Here is a 21,432-nt window from a genome sequence, read left to right on the forward strand (position 1 = left end):
GTCATTGCCGATGCCGACAACGAGCACCTCGGATCACCACTTACTCACTAAGTAAGATGACTGAGGTGGACTTCATTTACAAAGAACAGCTGCTGAAACTGCTAAAAATATTAAATGTAGCGCGACGATATAAAATTGTAGGAGTTGCAAATGAATGAGTAAGTAAGACTTTTCAAGTGAGAAGTATTGGGGCTAAGTACGCTTTTGATACGCGATGCCCCGCGAGGAGGGACCTTTTCACTGTCCCTGTTTTGCCACCAACTTTGCTTTTTGTCAGAAAAGGGCGGCAACTCTATTTGTCTATTTGTGTGAGAAATTGCAAGCTGCACTCCTCCAGCGCTCGCTCCCATTTACATCGCCGTGTTTCCTCATCCTCCTCCCATCTCTCATTTCTGATCGCCATCCTCCTCTCATCAACGCGAGCTGTCCCAAGCACTCTCGGCACTCGCCATTGCGAATTATGTCCGCTGCTGAAAACAACTCTTCCGCCTTCAGAACCAACCCAACTGCACACTCACCTCCCAATTCACCTTCGACGTCTCGTTCTCTTAACCTTCCTGAGCCTCCTTCCCCGATCCAACCCACATCATCTAATTCTTTAGCTGACGCCGACTCGGGCGAAGCACCACTATCATACGCGTTGACTCGACCTCCCAAGAAGCTGAGGCCCCCTGTCTCAATCTTTGACCTGCCTTGTCCTCCAACTGCCGCTCCTCCGCAGGATAATGACGAGTTTTCTTCGCATCTCGATGCGCTCGAGAAGATGTTAGAGGAAGAAGACACCGGCGCGATCCCGACCGGCCTCGAGATTGGCCCACAGATCCTAGTCGAGTCGCTGAACAAGAAGCGCGTGAGATCTTTAGTCACACAAGGGCAAACAGACCTTTCATCGTCACTGTCGTCCGAGGGCAGCGGACCCATTGCGAATGACCTTACCCAAGATACCGATCAAATACTCTTTGTGGACACTGCTCCTCCATCCTCGATACTGCCTGCGCACAAGAAGGTGCACTTTGCACCAGGATTGGACAACGAGCAAGAGAACAAAGCTGAACCAATATTAGTCGTGATCGCAGATGGCGATGCAATTGATACAACTGATGATAAGGAAGCGGGCCTTAAGCGAGATCGGGACGTAGATCAAAAGGTTGAACAGGCCCCAAAGCCGAACAAGGAGCCACGCTTGTCTCCACCGCAGAGCGCATCATCCAATGAACCATCTAACAGTTCTGCCAGCGCGGCTGTGGGAAGGAACAAAAAGGGTAAGGAGCCTGTAAGATCAGTCGCCAGCATGATCGGCTCGAGACGAAAGCCGGTCGCGGCACACTCTTCCGCAGCTAGTAGATCTTCAGTTCCGACTGCCAGGACTCCAGGGTCAACTTCTAGGACTTCAGCCGCACAGCGAACTGCACCCAGCGTCATTACTCTAGACGAGGACGAACGCGTGGGCCCAGATAGGACGGATGAGAAGGCTATCCCTGAAGCGTCGTCTGCACCGCCAATACCAAAGAGCACAGGAGAGACCAAGCCGACATCCTCCCCACTATCATCTCTCAAGCTGTATGTGATTCCTACGCAGATGGACAAGGTGGTCTTCAGTACTATGTGCGAGCGTGTGCTTCAACTTCGAGGTGAATGGCTCGGTCCCAAGACCAAGGTACTGGCGACGGATCCACGAGTGAAGCCAGACATTCCAGCACTGGATCAAGAGAACACGACTCATATTGTTACAGCGCTATCCAATATCGAGGCTGTGAAACGGTTTTTGAACGTCAGTGAAATCAATGTGGGTGTAGACTATGCTCTGGACTTAATATTTACCTGTTGAATCATTAATGAATCATGCTATTCATGAACGTTTTTTCTCATTTATTATCACTCGATAGCCAGCGATCGCGATTGTCAATCGAGAATGGTTATCCGATACTATTATGGTAGATGGGTGTTCTTGTAGCGCGCGTAAACGAATGATGATTTTGATATTTAAGACAGACAGCCTAATATTGTCTTGAATTCTTTATCTCTTTGACGACCAATTTCAGTACAAGAGGCCCATGGAGCCGAAACCGTATGTCCTCTCGAGGCCCGAAATCCCAATGCACGTCAGCTCACCTCAACAGGATACTCCACCTCCTTCTCAGACCAATCTGAATCAGATCAGAAGGAGAACCAGCATCACCATCGATGGCCTTTCTGTTGACAGCAAACATCAGCTCAATTTCCAGGAAATTATGCAGGGTATCCAAGAGGGTTCGCTCGGGGTAAGTGACCGTGTCATTAATGCTTCTCTTTTGCAAACTACTTTTCGCTGCGGAGTTTCTAAGTCGTGTCCGACTTTGATTTCTGCAATAGGACGATGAGTTTTCTGAGAGCGACGATAATGACGATGGACATTCAGACAGCGACGTCGAAGCAGAAGAGGCCGGGGCAGAGGAGGCTGAAGCCGCGGACGAAACCGCCCGAGCGACGGGTGGTGCGAAGAGTGACAGGAAGGATGACGTGAGTCAAGAAGGTGGCCTGCGCGGCACTCATGGCCTGACACAGCAAGAGGTCCAGCGGCTGAAGCGAGAGAACCGCTGCTTCAGATGCAAGGAGGTCGGCCATTGGGTGGACCGCTGTCCACAACGTACGCCGGGGTCGACCAAGGACGAGGTCTTGCTGCAGATCATCAGCTCTGGAGTCCCAGAGGTAAGCGCTTTCAGCTATGTGTTGCGCTAGAGAGTCGTGTTGGAGATGCTGTAGCCGGTTGTTCTAGGCTGATTTCTAATTTCATTTATGGATGGAACAGGGAAAGAGGCGACGCAAATACAAGTACCAGTGCGAGTCACCTCATGTAACAGGCAGGAAGGACGAGCCGCGCTACAATAGAGCAATTATTGAACAGGTACAGCTGGACGTTGATGTCGTTTTGTCGAAAGAAGAGCCTTCGCCAAGTGACCTAAGACCTTTATTTACTCGCTTCATCTTCCTTGACTTGGTACCAACGTCCTTTAGCTCAAGATCCTCATGGATCATTACGACAACATTCAGACGAAGGGCTCCAACGAGCGTTTCAAAGTCATCAACTATCGCAAGGCGATCACTGCTATCCGTGCTCTGGACTATGAGATTACGTCTGAAGAGATGGCACTCAAGGTCCCCCGTGTCGGCAAAAAGATTGCTCAAAAAATCGGCGAGTGCGTCTCACTAGGCAGGATTAAGAAACTCGATCACCTGAACTGGGACAATGAAAGGCAGCAGGTGGAAACACTATTCAAGAGTGTCTATGGTGTCGGCTCGGAAAAGACCACGGAGTGGTACAACAAGGGACTTCGGACACTCGACGATTTGAGGAAACTGCCAGACTTGACTAAGAATCAGATATCTGGATTGAAATACTACGATGTAAGGATCGATTCTTAGCGTCTCTGCATACATGCCTCTGTTTTAGAGTGCGTGTGCTAACCATATAATGTTCCCTTAGGACTTACTCAAGAGAATCCCACGATCAGAAGTCGCGCAAATCGGAAAAGTTGTCGAAAGCGCCGCCAAGCAGCTCCATCTTGATATCGAGTCCCGGGTGACGGGCTCATATCGCCGCGGCAAACCCGACTGTGGCGACATCGATATTGTTATCGCGCGGCCCAACGTCGACAATGGGGATGAACTCTTTGCAATCATGAATCACTTAATGCGCGAACTCATCAACCAAGGATTTCTCGTCGACCACCTCTCTCTACCTACGTGGTCGGATGATATGGCTAACAGACCAAAACATTTCAAGTACATGGGAATCTGCAAGTTGCCTGGACCAGATGCTGTGCACCACCACATTGATATCCTTATTGTTCCCTGGATACATCTCGGTGCGGTCCTCCTTTACTTTACGGGTAATGACATTTGCAACCGCAGCATGCGACTATTGGCAGCCAACCGCGGCATGCGACTGAGTGACAAGGGCCTATTTGAGGGTGTGATTCGTGGCAAGAATCGAAAGCGAGTTAACGAGGGGCGATGGGTCGCTGGTCGGACCGAACGCGAAATCTTTGAATATCTCAAGATCGATTATCTTGAACCGTATGAACGAGAGTGCTGAGCACCCCTCGCTAGGACAACACCTTTGTGATGGTCTTTGTAAACATCTGCTTCATTGTCTTTCTACTACCGCTGTAATTTCTTTTGTATCCATTGCTTTACTAGACCCTATATTCCGCTTCTGTGATACAATCGTACTCGTACCTTAATCTTCTCAACACACAGCACAGCAGATATTTGAACAAAATCGAATAAAACGTCATTCGCTGTTACTTTATTCGCGACATATTTACATTCTACGCGGCGAACACGACATGGCAGACGTTCAAATGATTTGGCTTCCGCGCATGTGCACATTGTCTTCATTACTTCTTGTACCATCTAAAGAGAGGTACGGTTCCATTGGTGGCATCGCGGTAGAGGTAACCGGTAATACCCTCGGACTTGTATCCAGCGCTTGGGGCGAGCTCACCACTGGGATCAATGGTGTAGAAGTGGTCGTGAGTGTCAGCATGGTACCAGCGATACAGGGGAATGGTGCCATTGGTGTTTGCTGGATAGAGATAGCCAGTGATGCCCTCGAACTTGTATCCAACCTCTGGTGCGACTTCACCTTTGGGATCAGTCGTGTAAAAGTGGTCGCCGTTGGTGCTGAACCAGCGGAGCAAAGGGACAGTTCCGTTGGTGGGGCTTGGGTACAGGTAGCCGGTAATGCCTTCGAGATGGTATCCGGCCTCCTGAGCGACCTCGCCTTTGGGATCGGTAGTGTAGAAATGGTCTGGCATTGTGATTGGACTTTGGGAGTTGGTTGGTTGGTTGGTTGTTTGCCTGGCTTGAGAGGATGTGAATTGGAAGTCGAGTGGTGAAGAGGAAGGAAGAGGGGAAGGACAGCGGAGCTTCCTATATTTATGGACCTCACGAATGGAAGGCTGATCATGCAGCAAACATCCTGCATACGAGTACGCACAGGGCTCGAAACCTTTGGTCCAAATTTATTTCATCTCCGCGGGGATAATTTTTGATGCAAGAAAAGGCGTGCAGCGTAGCCGTCGTATGCTGAAGTCAAGCGCATGGTCGCGTTCTGGGCCTTCCTTCCTCTCTTTTGTTTACTCTACTGTTCGTCCACTTTCGCTTTTCCGCTGAAGCATCAACTGTTCCATTGGCGTAACATACCCGACTATTGCTCAGATCCCCGTCGATGGAGAAAAGCATGCATCAATGCGTGCCCAATCAACGCCACATGAAAAGAAAATCGGGGTATATCCATAGCAGCAGAGCACGTCTAGAACAGGCATCCGCGGAGAATGTTATGGGTTCTTTCTCGGCGACGTTGACGAAGAGACATAATAGAATGATGTGGGAGATGGTACAAAGAGAAAGATGAGGGGGAAAGTGGTCCAGAACCTGTCCTCAACAGCGTTCGCAAGATATTACGACTATATCGCTTCTGTTGGCGAGATTACAGGTCGTTCAAAATACCAGAGAACGCTGCTCAAAGAAAGCGCACCAATGAATAAAGAAAAGGAGAGATCAGCCGCCGGTCAAGTCTATAGTGAAGAACTTTGATGACATTCATGACTGCAATAGCCACTCTATGAGGCAGACTGACATTATACGCTGTCAAAAATGGGTAGGGATTGGGCATTGAACGCGTCGACATAACTGGTGAACTGACGCGCAAAAATGGTCCTTCGGGCGCGTCAGCTCGGCTATTGAGCACGAGCGAGGAGATGAACAGGCCGAAATAATTTGTTGAGCACAATAGGTGATAAAATAAAGGGCCACCACGATCGTCTGCTTATAACACTGGAAACTGCGGGGAGAATATGACAATGCAACCGCGTTCCCTTGTTCAAGACTTTGTATGTGTTTTAGGAAACGCTTACCCGCTCACTCTTCAAAGCAACACTCTTCTTCATCCTCAAGGTACTATGCTGCGACTCAGGGCCTCGATCTTGGAAACTGCTCTCAAAGTGCGACGCTACCGCCTTGATCGCCATCATCGCTGCCACCAGTGCCACAGTAGCAATAATACCACAAGCGCGACCGCACCTACACGTCCGTACATCAATACCAGTCAACTTCATTATGTACTCAAGTATGAGAAATCACAATCGGATAAAACTCGGTATCAAAAGCATAGCCCAAAGAATTGGCGTTGAGTGAATGACGAGATCTGCAGTTAAAATAGCGAATATAACACTGAGGCGTTCAGAATGGGTGACTTTCCCCGACATTGTCGAAGACGATGTCTGTGAAGTCAGGGTGTAGAGGCAGTTTTTATTTCTTTCTTTATTTTTTTATGTTTTTAAGCTTGTATTGGCCCGACTCAATTTAAGAGAGATTAAAATTTCCTCTATGCTTTTTGTGTTTGCATTTGTGGAGGTTGGCACAAAATCCATGCAATATAAATTGTAAATTTTTATCTCCCTTGAATTGAGTCGGGCCATTCTAAAAAAAAAAAAGCAAAAATTATACATTGCACGTGCTTTGAGTTTATCTGCATCGCGGTCACAGTGTTTACACTTTTTCTTTTTTTTTTTTTTGTCCCAAAGGGAGCTCTACGCACTTACTTGTTCACCAAAGCAATATCCTTCTACACACTTCCGGCACCATGTTCGCTATCCCAGGGTTCAACGTGGGAAACCTTGTTGTCGAGGCTCCAAAGGAACAGCTCAAGAAACGCAAGCATGACGCTGTTTCGTCGGTTACCAGCATCAGTTCAACTAGCTTTACGAAAACTGCAGAAACCACCACTACTGCGACAACAACCAGCACGACCACTACCAGCACAACAAACAAAGACACATCAGCATCCTCTGTGCTTCCGATCGCACTTTCAACCTCCAATGCTCCGTTTTCGAAAAAGTTTAAAAAGGAACCGGTATACGAGAAACGACCTCCTTCCGAACCCAAGCTGGGTTGGGGCTGGATCCCTGAACCTGTCCCTCTCAAGGAACGAGCATCTTGGAACAGATCCACCAAAGAACTGAGAAAAGCGAAGGCTCAGGAGGAGGAGGAAAAGAAGAGGGCTAAATTGAATGCGATTTCGGGCCCTGCCGCCGCTGCCGAGCTGTTATTGCAAGGTGAGGTCGATCTGAAGGATATTGCAGGACTGGAAGGCAAGGGCAAGAAGAAAAACAGCAGTATCAGTGGAAAGGACAAGGGCGGGGACATTATTATGGCCGATGCGATAGAGAGTCAACATCAAGGAGAGCAGGCAGTACTCAAAAAGCGGAACAAGCGACTGGAGAGGAAGATCAAGAAGGCTGCCTATATTGCTGCTATTGAGTCTAGTAAATCCGCTGCTGTTGTCGATCAGGAAACATCAGCAGAGGAATCGAGAGAAAAAGCGGTTGAGGACAATGGTGAGAGTGGCGATGCGGATGTTGCAGAGCCCGAGAATTCAGTCGACTCGGAGAAGAAAATGAAGAAGGAGAAAGTACTGCAAAAAAAGAAGGAGATCCATCCAGAGCTCGCAAAGCTTACCAACAAGGAAAGGAGATTGTTGAAGCAATTCCAGAAAAGGCAGGAGCAGGAGGGCATTGATCTGACCACCAAGGCTGTACCGGAGCTATTGCACGGGGAGAAGAAGGGCAAGGCTGCTGCCACTCCTGCTGCTGCCACCCCTGTTGTCGCAAAGGGCACGAACAAGAAGGACAAGACTGCTAGCAATGCCTCAAGGAAGCAGCAACAGCTCGCCCAGGAGCGCGAGAAGCTGTTGGAGGTAAGAGCTGCGCCATTTGTAACCTATCAGTTATTGGAACGCGATATGCAATAGAATTGACCATATATTCTCATTCTTCTAGGCCCTTAATCGCACCAACAGCGCTCTGGCGGAACTTCAGAGCTCGCTTGGCAATGGAGATGAGGATGAAACACTGATGGATGAGGCAGATATCAAGTCAACAGTGCAGAACAAGAAGAATAAGAAGGAGAAGGAGACGACGACGACGTCAGCTGCTAAAAAGGAGAAGACCGCGCCTACGTTGGCAGCAACGCTCGCTCCCGCTCCCGCTTTGGCCTCAGTTCCAGTAGCAAAACAACCCAAGCTGACAAAACTCCAGGAACAGATGAAGAAGACATTGGCTGGCGGCAAATTCCGTTTCCTCAACGAGCAGCTCTACACGACCACTGGCGAGGAGGCGTTCGATCTCTTTCAGTCTAAACCCGAGCTTTTTGACGAATACCACGAGGGCTTCCGATCGCAGGTTGAGGCGTGGCCTCAGAACCCCGTTGATATTTTTATTGCTCAGCTGCGACAGATGCCCAAGGATACGGTCATTGCGGATTTGGGGTGCGGTGATGCCCAGATCGCCAAGGAGTTGACCAAGCACAAGGTCCTGTCGTTTGATCTGGTCGCCAAGAACGAGCGAGTGACCGCGTGTGATATTGCACATCTGCCACTGGAGGACGCCTCAGTGGATGTGGCCATCTTCTGCCTGAGTTTGATGGGCACGGACTTCTTGAAGTTCTTGAAGGAGGCATTTAGGGTTCTGAAGCCCAAGTAAGACATCATTTTTGTGCTTCTCTTGGAGTGTTTACCAATGGTTAAATGCTTTCATAACCAATCTAACGCTTTTGTTCATGTTTTTTCTCTGAAAACCAAAGTGGACAACTCAAGATTTCCGAGGTGATCAGCCGCTTTACGGATGTGGATGCCTTTGTGGCCGCATTGAAGTCACTAGGTTTTGAGCTCAAGCACTCGGATTCTTCCAACAAGATGTTTATCATGTTTGATTTCATCAAGCCAGACCCTAACGTCCCAAGCAGCAAGAAGAGCAAGAAAGGAAGCAAGAAGCAGAAAGTCCAGGAGGATTCCCCGGTCGAAGAGATCAACCCTTCAGAAGGCCCTTCATTGCTAAAGCCATGTATCTACAAGAAGAGGTAGAAGATGGAACAAAGCCATGGGCGACATCCTAGACATTCATCTGCATATAATACAATAAACACTTTTCAATGTTTGCATTATTTATTGTGTTGACGCTGCTCCCTTTATCTCTTGTTTGGGAAGCGGTAGATTTTTACCACAGTGCATATAGCCCATCCCTTCCACATCCAACACCTGCGTTGTCGGCGTTATTTGCAGGGACTACATACTCCCCGTATTCACGGTTGCCTGACCGGGCATCTAGGCATGCCACCCGCGTCAACAACGCATCCGAGAGCGCCAACCTTCTGAGTCGCATCTCCTGCTCTGCGTGCTCCAATTTCTCTCGCATGCAATTCACAACTTTTAATGCCTCGACAGCAGCTAAAGCACGTGTAGCAGTTGCCGGCGCGCCTTTATCTTCCATATCCGCATTTGTTGGCAGTGTCCACAACTGCGATTCTACATCCTCCATCGATGAAATGTGGATCATAGAGGAGCTCGCACCACTCATGCGGCGCTTGGGATCAACATCTGAAGATGAAGATGCAGTTCTATCGCAAGGCTGGGACTTGGGCGATAGCAAGAGAGAGCGTACGCTGTCAGAGTCAGAGTCGAATTCAGAATCCGTGCGTAGTGGCCAAAATGACGTCCGCGTTGACGATGTAGGCGTCAATGTCGAGAGTGATTCGAACGTAAGTTCCGTTGCGGGTATTGTTTGTTTCAACTCCAGTACATCCGGCCAAGTAAGTTGATCTGTAGATCGTGGGTAACCTTGGTTCGATTGAAGGACGACATGCTTCTTCGGTCGGCTCTTGATTGACCGGAGCAGCCATCCCGGCGCTGTGTCCTTCGACTGTTCGCCGATATTCTTAGCCACGTCGTCATGCTTGGTACGACCTTCTATTGGGCTGCAGATTGCTTCTTGAGAACGATAGTACTTTTCCATGCGGCTGATACACAGCAAATCCTGATAGATTGTTTTGTGGAAGCCGTCAGTCGGTCTGTTAGTGCTCGGATTTACATGAGCGATCGCTGCCGCTCGCGTTGGTGTCACGCCAAGGAAATTGAACATCAGACTGCATTGCGTCTGAGATTGTTGTAGACGCTGTTGAATGATGGCCGAGGAGGAAAAGATGATATCATGGTAATGCTGGCGCGCTTTGAGGTCGGACTGGACTGCATGATCGAGGATCAGTTTTGAGGACTTGTAGGCCAATGCGGCAGCGAGGAACTTGCGTCTATTTGAGTCCATTTTTTTCTTTTTCTTTTTCTTTTTCTTTTTCTTTTTCTTTTTCTTGGATGAAGGAAGAGTGGTTGCTACGCGTTTGCGATGCTACAGTGGGTACGTTTATTAAACAACATCGAGAAGCATTCACGATGTGTGTTTATTGTGGATCTTTTTCTTCGGTTCGTTGTGGACACATTTGCGTCCTTTACTTTTCTGGCGCCTCTGTCCCTTTGTCGATCACATTTTCTGTATACAAGCAAACTATACAGGAATACAGATAAGAAATGTAATAACAAAGGCAGGAATCTTGTCCATAGGCTTTACTGTTTGTATCCAAGGGTATCCATTTTATTTGCATGGTACGGTTCTTGATGTGCCTGCATCTACGATATGATCCACAAGAGGACCAAAGACATCCGAGCAAACAAGCCGTGGATCGAGAATGGGATATATACAGCTTATCTAATTGTGGCCTAGATGTTAGTGAGCGAACCATGGGATGCAATTTCCACAGACATCCCTACAATGGTAAAGAATGAAAAAGATGCGCTAATCTATAGCGGATCGTGTTTGCGTCATTTGCAGTGCTGGAAGGATCTCTTGTCTCTGGGAACGAAAGGTAGCGTTGTTCATGGTTGTCTCGCGTTTACCTAGACCACACAACGACGGATGTCTAACTCGAAGTAGTGTCCAGTATTGTTGTTTTTGGAATAGGGTTGTGAGCATTGGATTTGATGAACCAACTGGGTCGACGAAAACATGATGATGGGTATATCATGCTGCAGCCTCAGTAAACATTAAAACCCAAGCATGGAGGGGCCGGGGTGCAAACAAAGTAGCTCTGGATGTGTATACTTCATATCCTCTGCCCAGATAGCTCTTCTTTATCCTTCATCTCTTCATCACATCATCTCTTTTCCCGATCGAATTCCTTGCATCGCCCACCATTCCTTCTTCCTTTTTCTCAACCGGCACCTCAATCGACCTTCTTTTCTCGTCCACACCCCATGCGCCCAAACGAGAGGGACGAGGTAATACAGCAATGCCACAGCCACACCTTGCAAATATCACATCCACACACACTCAACTAACACTGTTATGCTCGTTCCCGCCTGTCCCCTCATCCTCATCAGTCGACAGTGGTCGACCTGGCCTCTCTAAACTCTCAGGGACAGCAGATACCTCGTCAGCAACAACCTCGTCAACAGCGCACCCAGGGGCCTACCGCCCCTACGGATCCCTCTCTCTCCAATCCTGACCTTGTCTTTGACCACCTCGCCTCCCTTGACTCTTCCAGCCTGGATCCACCCCCTGCAGCTGCAGGTTCAGGCGCTAGCAACAACAATAATAACAAAAATGCTAGAAACTCTAGGGGCCAGAATCACCAATCAAGGGCACCCAAAAACGATGAGCACAAGGATTGTCCTCGCCATACAGAGGGCCATCCGCCCAACAGATTAACGACACGCGAGCTGGGGGGAAAGAGGGTGGTCTCGTTGTTCTATGGGTCGGATGTCGTTCTGTTCGATACCATCATGACCTACCGACTCGGCAACCCCGACAAGCGTGTCGAGGATGCGATTGATGCCTTCAGTACGTTTCCTACCGAAAAATGCATACTAGTGTTCCTGAACGGGAGAGAAACCTGACAAATCTCAAGGGTGAAACTAACACCTGTTATTCTTACGTTTTTTTCCCTCTATTCGCACGGTTCTTCTGGTTTGTCCGCTGGTTAAACAGGTGAACATCAGGGCGCTGATGCGTTAGCCAACATCGTTTACGAGACCCAGGCCTTTGACATGATCTTCAAATACCCAATCCCTGAACACCTCCGCAAGGTGTCAGACGTGCCTCCCGCCGTCGGTCTTGGACCAAGTCTTTCGGACATTGAGATTGATTCTACGAGCAGCGATGCAGTGGCCCGCAAGGAAGAGAGGCTGGAGAAGCAGCGCCAGCTTCTCAACCAACAGGAAAAGGAACGACTTGCGGCATTGGAACGGGAGAAAGACGTAGAGGCTGCACCAATGGACTCAAAGATCGCAAAGGCTGAGGAACTGGAGCGCCTTCAAATTCGGTTCAAGAAGGCAATGCTGCGGGAGAGTCTGGTCATTGAGGAGGAGCCCAATATCGATGGCGACGAGATGTATATGAAGGTGTACGCGCCCTTCTGGAGATTGTGTATTGAGGCCCAAAGGTTGCGATACAAGGTCGAGCTCACGGTATGCCCTTGATAATTCTTATATAACCTGTCCGAGAGTGCAGTGTTTATTTTTGAATCAGGAGAAGAATGCTCGGAATTTCTATGGCCCTCTATGAGAGATTATTCACCAACTAATTTTACTGCGTGCTCTTCCCTCCCTCCAAATTTCCATAGCATATCCCAACGGAGAAGGAAAAGGCTGCTTCTGATGCTGCCGTGTCCAACGCTGAGGGTCGGGGAGCCTGGGCCCGTCGTTTCTGGCAACTGATTCAGCGATTCGACCATGTATCGTTGCCACTTCGCGCCGAGTCGCTACTGTTCAAGGCGAGCAAGCTGAGACAGTACGCTTTGGCAGAGAAGAGCCGTAAGTGGAGTGATATTGTCCGTCATGGCGGAGGAATCCAGCCCGATGGATCGGGTGTGGGGTCCAATATGGGCACTGACGGCAAGGACGGATTCTTCGGTACTGCCCGACGCGGCAATTTGGTAAGTCTTTTCAAAGCCCCCTGGGGATCCAATACGCATCCAAAGTTGGGCTGTAGCAATGCATATGACGTTGAATGTCGTACACACTCTTCAAGGGAGGGGGGGGGGGGGGGTTTCTTCGTCTAATCGTGTTCTTTCATCTACATCTAGACGGAGAGCATTGTTATCCGCAGTAAGATTAGGACCAAGCGAGGCGATCGCTATGCCCTCAGAACTGTAGTGGATAAGAAGGCTATCACGGACATGTTCACTCTCCATGACGGCTCCTACAAGTCCAAGGTCAAACCGATTCCCAACAGACGCACACTTCTCTTCAATGAATGGATCAGGATACGTCGCCCACAACCGCTGGAGGAGATCCGATTCTACTATGGCGAAAAGATTGCGCTTTATTTTGCCTGGATCGACTTTTACACTAAATGGCTAGTCTCTGCTGCAATTGTCGGATTCGTGTTCTTGATCTTCGGATTGATCAACTACTTTTATTTGAAGGGGGATGCCTTTTTGCCCAACAACGAAGTGGGTGCACAGTTGGTGGACATTTTCGACAATGCGCTCACACTGCCCTTTACGCTGTTCATGGCGGTCTGGTCGTCGCTGTTTGTTGAGTACTGGAAGCGAAAGAGCAATGTGCTCGCGTACCAGTGGAACACCCTGGACTTTGAAAGACATGAGAGAGCACGGCCGGAGTTCAAGCCGACAGGAACGAGGATTTCGCCTGTGACAGGGAAGATGGAGCTGTATTATCCGCGGTACAAGCAGCTCATTTCGATTATAATCAGCATCTTAGTCGTCTTGATCTCTGTAAGTCCAAGTGCATTTGCGACCAGGAATTAAAACAAAAAGACGAGGTCGAAGCAGTGCGGTATCTAACAACGCTTATTTCTCACATACCATCAACCCAGATTGCTATTGTCATCGTATCTGTGGGATCGCTGATCCTCCTCAACGTTTGGCTAAAGAACGGACATGGTCACCTTAATTCATATGTTGTCACTGTCATTACCGCTATCTTGAACTTGGTCGTTATCATGATCCTTGGCACGGTAAGCGACCATGAGACATGCTGTTGTATTCGAGCATCTTTGGATCTTCGTGTAAACCGAAGATTGATTTTTAACGGCTTGTATTTTATGTTGCGCTGCTGTAGGTCTATTCAAGGATTGCAAAGATACTTACGGACAATGAGAACCACCGACGATTGACCCAATACGAAGGTAGGCATGAGAAAGAGGATTCTTATCGGGCACCCCACCCTTCTCAGTATTCTCCGACATCTTGTGGTCCGCCTGAAACTTAACCGCAACGTCTCTGGATCTCATGTTTTCTCATTTATGCTAGATGCGCTGATCGTCAAGCGCTTCCTATTTGATTTCGTCAACTTTTACTCTGCTCTGGTCTACATTGCCTATTTCAAAGACAACATTGGCAGTACTCTGATCAACAAAGAGGAGTTTCATGATCGATGTCCAAATGACTCCTGCATGGGTGAGCTGACTATTCAACTGGCGATTGTCTTTGTTGGTAAGCAATTCCTGAACCAATTCCAGGAACTAGCTGTCCCACAGGCCAAGAAGTGGTGGAACCTCAAGAATGAACTGGCGGAAAAGACAGTGCTCAAGGGCAAGTACAAGGACAAGAAGAACATGGTGAAACCGCCTCAGTGGGCCAAGGACGACACGTTACCCAACTACGACCCCAGCATGTTTGAGGAATATCGCGAGCTGGTGATTCAGTTTGGGTTCTGTACACTTTTTGTTACCGCCTTTCCGATCGCGCCCATCTTTGCGCTGCTGAACAACGTGCTGGAGAGACGTGTGGATGCGTACAAGCTGTTGACGCAGCATCGTCGGCCCATTGCACAACATACTCAGGATATCGGAAGCTGGAGCATCATTCTTATGCTGCTGACGCACGTCTCGGTGCTGACGAATGCCCTCCTGATTGCGTTCCGGTCGAAATGGATGGAGAACAATGTTTTCATGAAGTTGCCATGGGTCGCGCAGTCCGGAGACAACATGTACGCGCTTTTGGCCGTCCGTCTGCTGTTTATTTTCATTTTTGAGGTAATGATTACGGATGGAAAATAAGAATGCGCGAAAAATATATGTATCTCAAAATTAACCTTTTCTCTACGTTTTTCATCATTAGCACCTGGTGTTCATTTTCAAAGTGGGAATCGCCAACTTGGTCCGCGACCAGCCACGCACGGTCAAACTGGCAATTGAACGCGAGAACTACTACGCGAGGCTTGCGCTGGATGATGAGGAGCCTGCAATGGATGAGGTGCTCGAAGATCATGACACGGACACGGACGAGTCGGAAGACGAGGACATTTACGATCTCCATAAGAAACTACTGGATGACAACTATACCAACTACGAGGAGAAGGATGGTATTCCTGGCGGCGGCTCGACTTCGCCTTCGGGCGATGGCAACGACCGTCTGGGGGATCCTGCAGCCGATGACGAGGAAGACGAGGAGGAGTTGGAGGCGCTGATCAAGGCAGGCGGATGTGGATGTGCGGCGCATGGCGACGGCAATGTAGGAACCGCTAAGAGTGGATTTGAGGGCACATGGATGAGTCGATTCAAACCCGATGCGCAGGCGGCGCTTAGACGGCGACAGCAGAGACGCAAGAGGAAGCAGAACGCGAAGAAAGCGGTGGACGAGATCTAGTGCATCCGAATGCCGACCCCATTTCTGATTAATAATAAACAGCTACAGAACAATAGACAACTTACGAAACCAATTTGATAGAATGCTTGTGCTCTTCAACAGGCACGGTCGAGGTATAATCTGGGACTGAGTGAATGAGCGACAGGTAGCATAATTACATCTGAGGGTTGTTGATGAGCAAGGTTCACCAACTAGAGTAAAGTTCATGCGCAAACGTATTTTTACATGAGAATTCGAAAAGTGAAGTTGGAGATGGATCCTCAACCACAGCTTGTGAAGATGAGGATCCATCTCCAATTTCAATAAAGCCTTCTCATTCGCTTGTAACCCATCAACTCCTCTTTACCCATCGTTCCCCAACCATGAGCTTCACACAGGTTTCCTTCTCGTCTTTGACCATGCACCAACACCAACAAGTGCTCCTCCTTCAACATCCGCTGCTGTCGTAGCTCATGTTGTTGTTGCAGTTGCTCTTGATGGGTTTGGACAAGCGGATGGTGTCAAACAGTAGTCCCAAAATGGCTGCCATATCCATGAGAACTTCTGTCTGGAGAAATGGCGAAGTCACAGCTGCAGTGCCCTCTGGTCTCTGGGAGGATGACACGAGCACAAGAAGTTGACTGAACGTAGACGAAAAGTACAGCCACATATATAGCTACATATACAGTCGCGTGTCGCACAAAGCTACAATATCTTTGTGCACATAAGGGACTCAGCGTAGCATGTGACTGAATAGGTGATTGTATTTTTCGTCTTTAGAATAGTCCTTTCAGAGGTTTAATTCCAATTAGAGTTATCGGCCCAATTTTACAGATGAAATGGGCCGATAAACCAGTTTCGACTGTATGTGTGCATGAACGTTAGGGTTTTTGGGGTTTTATTTAGGGTTTTATTTAGGGTTTTTTGCAGTGATGACAAGCGGTGTTCAGATCAATAAACATTCTCTTAACCATAATTGACCAATTGTGTTGTGACAAACCCACCAACGAGCACATCTCAGCAATCAAGAAAATAGTTTCAATCTCGCAGCCATATTAGACTTTTCTATGCATGCAAGCATACATTCATCGCCTTAAAGCCATGATTGCTCAAAAAGGTAATCCTCTCTGCCCAGTGACTAACCAAACCTATTTAATGGACCATCAATTCCTGCTAAGCTCAGCATGCTCAGTTTTCAACGAGGCGATTGTTGGGGGGCAAGACTATACTAGTTTTCGCGCCATTAGACATAGACATTGGTGGGTCTAGAACTACATCCCCTGAGAGCATGGGATTTATCCTTTACTTTTCTTGCGGACATTATGTTAAAAGGCGGCTAATTTTTATTTCTAGTTTTTATTAGTATAAGTGCTTCGCTGTAGGTGTAAGGATTAAGTCAGTGAATCTCGCTTCCAAGGACATATCAATAGTACCATCTGCAAGGATATAAACAGTCAATGTTCGATCGAAATATGAACTACGAAAGAGAGAATAGGTTTGTGCTCCTGATATACCTACAAGGGTCACAAAAAAAATCGTGACATGGCTGCTTTATCAACGCGCGATGCCTCTAGACTGTAGTTTTTCTATTTCTATTAAAAAAATGAAAATTCGGCAATGAACCTCGGGTTGCTCTGTGTCGCCTTAATTTTAAGTTTAGAGTCCTCCAAGATCCAAACGGAAAAAAAGATCCCCATCCAATTCTAAATCTGGAACAAAAGGAACGAATAGGATGTCCGATCTTGACATAGAGCTTCATTACAAAAATGTATAAATGAACAAAGGTATTTTTCAAGTTTTTCCTTCAACGTCTCCGTTCTACTCTTCCTCTATACTCATATACACAAAGGTAATGCTAACATCCTTGGTTGTACCTTACAATTGTTATTAAAATATGCACTCTTTCCAACTCTGAATTCTAATTCTTCAATCAAAAAAATATCTTGTCTTTTTCATAGTAAATATATCATAATGCTTGTCAAGGCTCTTGCTCTCGCTCTTACCGTCGTGGCCCTCGTGTCGGCACAAAGTATCCCACGTACACCAACGGCCGCAGGAGGATGTGCAACTGATTTCGAGGAAATGGCATGCAAAGGAAATGTTGATCTCTGCTGCCCTATTATTAAGAAGGGGTGCCAGGAGTACCGCAAGCAATGCACCTTGAAAGGAACAAAGTCCTCTTTGATTCGAAACAAGTGCAGCCCCCCAAAGCCAGCAGGCTGTCCTGCCAACACCTTCGGATGCCCAGCTGACTATGGTGGAAACTGCTGTCCTAATGGCTCATTCTGTGGTACTATTGGAGCCGACTTTGTTTGCTTCTCTTAAATCACAAATTATCAACACCTACACCCTTCTTCCCCCACTTTCATATTCTAGTAAGGGTATGTAGTCTACATTAAACATAACCCAATAATATTAATTACTCCTATTCAAGGCAACTAAGACGAATGCTTTGCGATAAATTAAGGTTTATACGTACTTAGTAAATACAAGTAAGCACGAGACAAGAGTGGGATCTTTAATAGCACCGTCCGGTCCCCTTAAAATAGGTCGTCGGATGGTCTTTTCTATGTAATGTGATCCTAGTGAAGTATCTGTCCAATATAGCACAGCTCCCCTCCCATGGGAGGCGTAAGCCAGGTCTTCTAGCTCATATTGGGCCGATTGATTACGGTGAGGGAAAAAAGTGAAAACCTCAAGATAAATAAAATAAAATTATAAAATTCAGAAAACCTCTACATGACAATTGTAATAATCACAACAGTACAAGGCAAAAAGCAAAAGGCCTTGCGAGGGAAAGCCCGAAGAAAACCTCTGTCGCGATTCAAGGGGAAAGTACATAAAAAACCCCTTCTCATACTTCTCTATTTTCTGCTCGCTAATATGCTTCGTGGCCTGCCGCGTCCTCGTTTGCGGGGTAGCTCTCGATTAATTGCGCTTATATTGGGCGACCGCGTTTAGGTTTCGGGGTGGTTACACTATCAGCAGAATTGTTTATATTATTTTTACGTGCTTCTGGACGCTATGTCACTAGTGGCTCCTGCTGATTCTGCTTCGCCTTGTGGCTCTTCAAAGTTTGACGAGGCTGCGGTCGAGAAGGTGGTCCAGGAAGATCGCGACTCTTCCAGTAGTCTGTGATACACTTTCTCTCAACAAAGTTCTCTTCTGGTCCCCAGATCCTCTCTGTATACTCTTTCCAGCTTACGAAGTATTCCACTCCCCCCTCAGAATCATTCCGATGTTCGAGAATTTCTTCTACTTCGTAAGTGGTGTCGTCGTAGTCGTCGAGTACGAGTTTGAGTTGGGATGGGGCATACTGGCGTTGAAGCAAATCGCCAGTGCCGTCCTTCAAAACGTACGCACCGCCTGTGGTTCTACGAACAACAACGTAAGGACCTTCATACTTGGGCGTCAATTTATCACCCAAGATAGGATCGAGAGTCATGACCTTGGCTCCATCCGGAAACTCATTGTGCAGTACCGTTCTGTTGAATCGCTCAATCATTCTCTTCTGAGTGGCACGCGACTTGGCGCTCACAGCTGGGAAGACAACTTCAGTCACGTATTGAAGTCGCTCCAAGAGTTCACTATGGGATAATCGTTCATCCTTGTCGTTTGAAAAATTATGGAAGCCGTTGAAACGTCTGGCAAAGAATAACGAAAAAGGGGACGAGTTGTGCAATGCAACAATTCTTGTATTCATGGCTAATTGAGCCATGGTGACATGTCGGTCCCAATTGCGTTTCTTCGCTCTGATTTCTTTACGGATAATGTTTACAGCTGTCTTAACATGGTTCTCGGCTACGCCGCTGGCTCGAGGGCGATATGGAGTGATCAACCGATGTTGTACACCCATCTCTGTGGTCATCGCTCTCATAACCTCATTAACGAACTCTTTTCCATTGTCCGACTGCAAAATGCGGGGAAAATCAATGATGGTAAATATCTTAAATAATTTGCGCGCTACGGTTGCTGCTGTCTTATTTTTCATGGGCATGAGAAAGACGAATCGAGTGCAGACATCTACTAAAATGAGCAACATGGTGTTCCCTTTGGCACTTCCTAGGAGAGGTCCGGCAAGATCTATTGCCATGTGCTCTCCGGGTAGTTGGGCATGGATTTCAGACAGAGGATGATATCCCTTGCGTCCTATATTTACGCATTGACATTCTGTACAGCGCTGAACAAATTCTAAGCAGTCTTTAGTCATCAAGGGCCAAGTTTTGTTCAGAGAGTGAATATGATTGACCATGGCATTCGTGCCAAAATGGCCTAGCGCGTGGGTGTCGGCTAGCAATGTTTTACGTTTGTCTTCTGGCACCGTCTCTCTGGGAGTTTGCTTATCCTGGATAAGATGCATGTAGCTATAAATCTTCGTAGGTCCATTAATAGGTACTCTACTCGTCCAAAGCTCCTGTGGGAGCTGACGTGACAATGCGTCGGGTAGTACATTAAGCACTCCTGGTCGGTAGATGACTTTAAATGTGTAATCCAGGATAGTCTCTTGCCATCCAGTGAGCATAGAGTTCATCTCCTTTTGAGAATGAATGAACGTCAGTGCGCGGTGGTCCGTGTACAACGTAAAATGCCTACCCCACAAATAATAATGAAATTTCTTCAGAGCAAATACTATTCCTAGTAGCTCCTTCTGCGTTGCGGAGTGTTCCGTCCAGACCCCAAATTGGGACTGTACTGGGAGTGAACCTTCATATTTAGGCCACTTCCATTTTTATTCATGAGACTATTAAGCTATCTAATACTCCAAGCCCCAGATCGGGGCTATAAAAACCCCTACCGGGAGCATAATAAACAAACACGCTCTTTTGTCTCCTTGACTCATTCTCAGGCAAATAAAACATCACAGGTACATCATCGCCGTGAGATGGAGAGACGATGAGTGAGGGCGCGAAAAGAACCTCGCTATCGTCGCGCAAGGGAGAGGCAATCGAAAAGGCTTCTGGAGAGGAAACGATGTTGTCGGAGGTCGACCCTTCTTTGACTTCATTTTCCTGTTGGCCGCTTGTCATATTGCGATGCGCTAAGAATATAATTAAACGGATAGATGTTCTATTTATTGGTTTGTGAGGGTTCTTCGGAAAGTTGTATGACTTTCGAAGCTGACATGATGACTCCCATGGCCATTCTGAATGGCATTGCATGTGAGTGCTCTGGCTCTGTTCCTAGTGTACGTGAAAAATCCCTCACGTAGAGAACAATGCCGAATGAATTGAAATTTTTATTGTAAAATTATTTGTGCTGGGACTTTTTGACGCGGACTCCATTGTAGTATCTTCCTCAACTACGATTAAAGCTCTAATTCAAGAATCTTATCTTACCCAAGGCAACTGTTCCTGTCCTCGCCCCCAAAGGCTGCAAAAGAAACAGTTAAACGAGTAGGGGTATCTTGACCATGTACAAATTAAAGTTTATGGCCGATATTACTGACAGTTAAGACATATCACAAACAACGCAGGGATTCGCGTCCGACTATAAATGAGGACCATCCTCCCCCCAATTTCCTGCAGCATTCTACATTCACATCATGCCTGCCAGCACTCATCGATACCCTAGAACCACCCCTAACTCCATTATTCCCCTTTTGCAGGACCTCCCTCTCGTGGCTTTGGTCCCCAACGTCCACCTCGCCATGCCGCTTCAAGTCACCTTACCAATGGAGAGATCCTTTGATGCTACACCAGGCTTCAACGCGTCCGAATCTTTATACAAGCCTGTCCTAGACGATGGCCAAGAAGACGGCAACAATGCCATGGACCGTTGCATTACGCTCTCCCCATATACCAAGGCTCTGTGCATTATTGCTGCCCTCATATCCCTGTGCCTGCATCTTGCACTCCGTGCCATTGCCAGTCGACAATAAGACGGATGTTCTTTTTCCTGTGGACACGCATGCTAGACTACACACAGACCACGCGGGGATTGAAACCTTGTAGCTGAATACACATCGGAATTTTG

At 47.5% G+C, this 21,432-nt stretch overlaps 9 protein-coding genes across 9 annotated transcripts; 7 read left to right on the forward strand and 2 right to left on the reverse strand.

Moving 5' to 3' along the window:
- Nucleotides 1-343: 343 nt before the first annotated feature.
- On the forward strand, nt 344-2,273 carry BC939DRAFT_46023 (uncharacterized protein). The gene is made up of 3 exons (XM_051556851.1): nt 344-1,786; nt 1,891-1,934; nt 2,043-2,273. Exons 1-3 carry the CDS (start codon nt 461-463, stop codon nt 2,149-2,151), a joined length of 1,479 nt encoding a protein of 492 aa, XP_051406438.1. The 5' UTR covers nt 344-460; the 3' UTR covers nt 2,152-2,273.
- Nucleotides 2,274-3,006: 733 nt separating this feature from the next.
- Nucleotides 3,007-4,075, forward strand: BC939DRAFT_403887 (uncharacterized protein; the record flags this gene model as incomplete). The annotated part of the gene is made up of 2 exons (XM_051552772.1): nt 3,007-3,384; nt 3,464-4,075. 2 exons carry the CDS (start codon nt 3,007-3,009, stop codon nt 4,073-4,075), a joined length of 990 nt encoding a protein of 329 aa, XP_051406439.1.
- A 355-nt stretch (nt 4,076-4,430) lies between these two features.
- BC939DRAFT_377963 (uncharacterized protein) lies at nt 4,431-4,793 on the reverse strand (the record flags this gene model as incomplete). Its single annotated transcript, XM_051551705.1, has 1 exon — nt 4,431-4,793. A coding segment is annotated over one exon (363 nt), but the record flags the coding sequence as incomplete, so codon positions are not given.
- Nucleotides 4,794-8,087: 3,294 nt separating this feature from the next.
- Nucleotides 8,088-8,905, forward strand: BC939DRAFT_485472 (methyltransferase-domain-containing protein; the record flags this gene model as incomplete). Its single annotated transcript, XM_051559313.1, has 2 exons — nt 8,088-8,521; nt 8,626-8,905. The coding sequence occupies 2 exons, from the start codon at nt 8,088-8,090 to the stop codon at nt 8,903-8,905; spliced, it is 714 nt and encodes a 237-aa protein (XP_051406441.1).
- A 133-nt stretch (nt 8,906-9,038) lies between these two features.
- Nucleotides 9,039-10,139, reverse strand: BC939DRAFT_508358 (uncharacterized protein; the record flags this gene model as incomplete). The annotated part of the gene is made up of 1 exon (XM_051560988.1): nt 9,039-10,139. One exon carries the CDS (start codon nt 10,137-10,139, stop codon nt 9,039-9,041), a length of 1,101 nt encoding a protein of 366 aa, XP_051406442.1.
- Nucleotides 10,140-10,768: 629 nt separating this feature from the next.
- Nucleotides 10,769-12,001, forward strand: BC939DRAFT_46097 (uncharacterized protein). The gene is made up of 3 exons (XM_051556953.1): nt 10,769-11,146; nt 11,479-11,855; nt 11,954-12,001. Exons 1-2 carry the CDS (start codon nt 10,926-10,928, stop codon nt 11,762-11,764), a joined length of 507 nt encoding a protein of 168 aa, XP_051406443.1. The 5' UTR covers nt 10,769-10,925; the 3' UTR covers nt 11,765-11,855; nt 11,954-12,001.
- Nucleotides 11,734-15,550, forward strand: BC939DRAFT_46051 (calcium-activated chloride channel-domain-containing protein). The gene is made up of 7 exons (XM_051556887.1): nt 11,734-12,334; nt 12,490-12,801; nt 12,952-13,605; nt 13,707-13,847; nt 13,952-14,018; nt 14,143-14,867; nt 14,953-15,550. Exons 1-7 carry the CDS (start codon nt 11,915-11,917, stop codon nt 15,478-15,480), a joined length of 2,847 nt encoding a protein of 948 aa, XP_051406444.1. The 5' UTR covers nt 11,734-11,914; the 3' UTR covers nt 15,481-15,550.
- Nucleotides 15,551-17,287: 1,737 nt separating this feature from the next.
- Nucleotides 17,288-18,038, forward strand: BC939DRAFT_469303 (uncharacterized protein). Its single transcript, XM_051558004.1, has one exon. The coding sequence runs from the start codon at nt 17,431-17,433 to the stop codon at nt 17,782-17,784; it is 354 nt and encodes a 117-aa protein (XP_051406445.1). The 5' UTR covers nt 17,288-17,430; the 3' UTR covers nt 17,785-18,038.
- Nucleotides 18,039-21,001: 2,963 nt separating this feature from the next.
- BC939DRAFT_482074 (uncharacterized protein) lies at nt 21,002-21,337 on the forward strand (the record flags this gene model as incomplete). Its single annotated transcript, XM_051559084.1, has 1 exon — nt 21,002-21,337. One exon carries the CDS (start codon nt 21,002-21,004, stop codon nt 21,335-21,337), a length of 336 nt encoding a protein of 111 aa, XP_051406446.1.
- Between the last annotated feature and the right edge of the window lie 95 nt (nt 21,338-21,432).

The sequence above is a fragment of the Gamsiella multidivaricata genome (assembly GCF_025024155.1).
Source record: "Gamsiella multidivaricata strain RSA 2152 chromosome Unknown BC939scaffold_128, whole genome shotgun sequence".
Lineage (NCBI taxonomy): Eukaryota > Fungi > Mortierellomycota > Mortierellomycetes > Mortierellales > Mortierellaceae > Gamsiella > Gamsiella multidivaricata.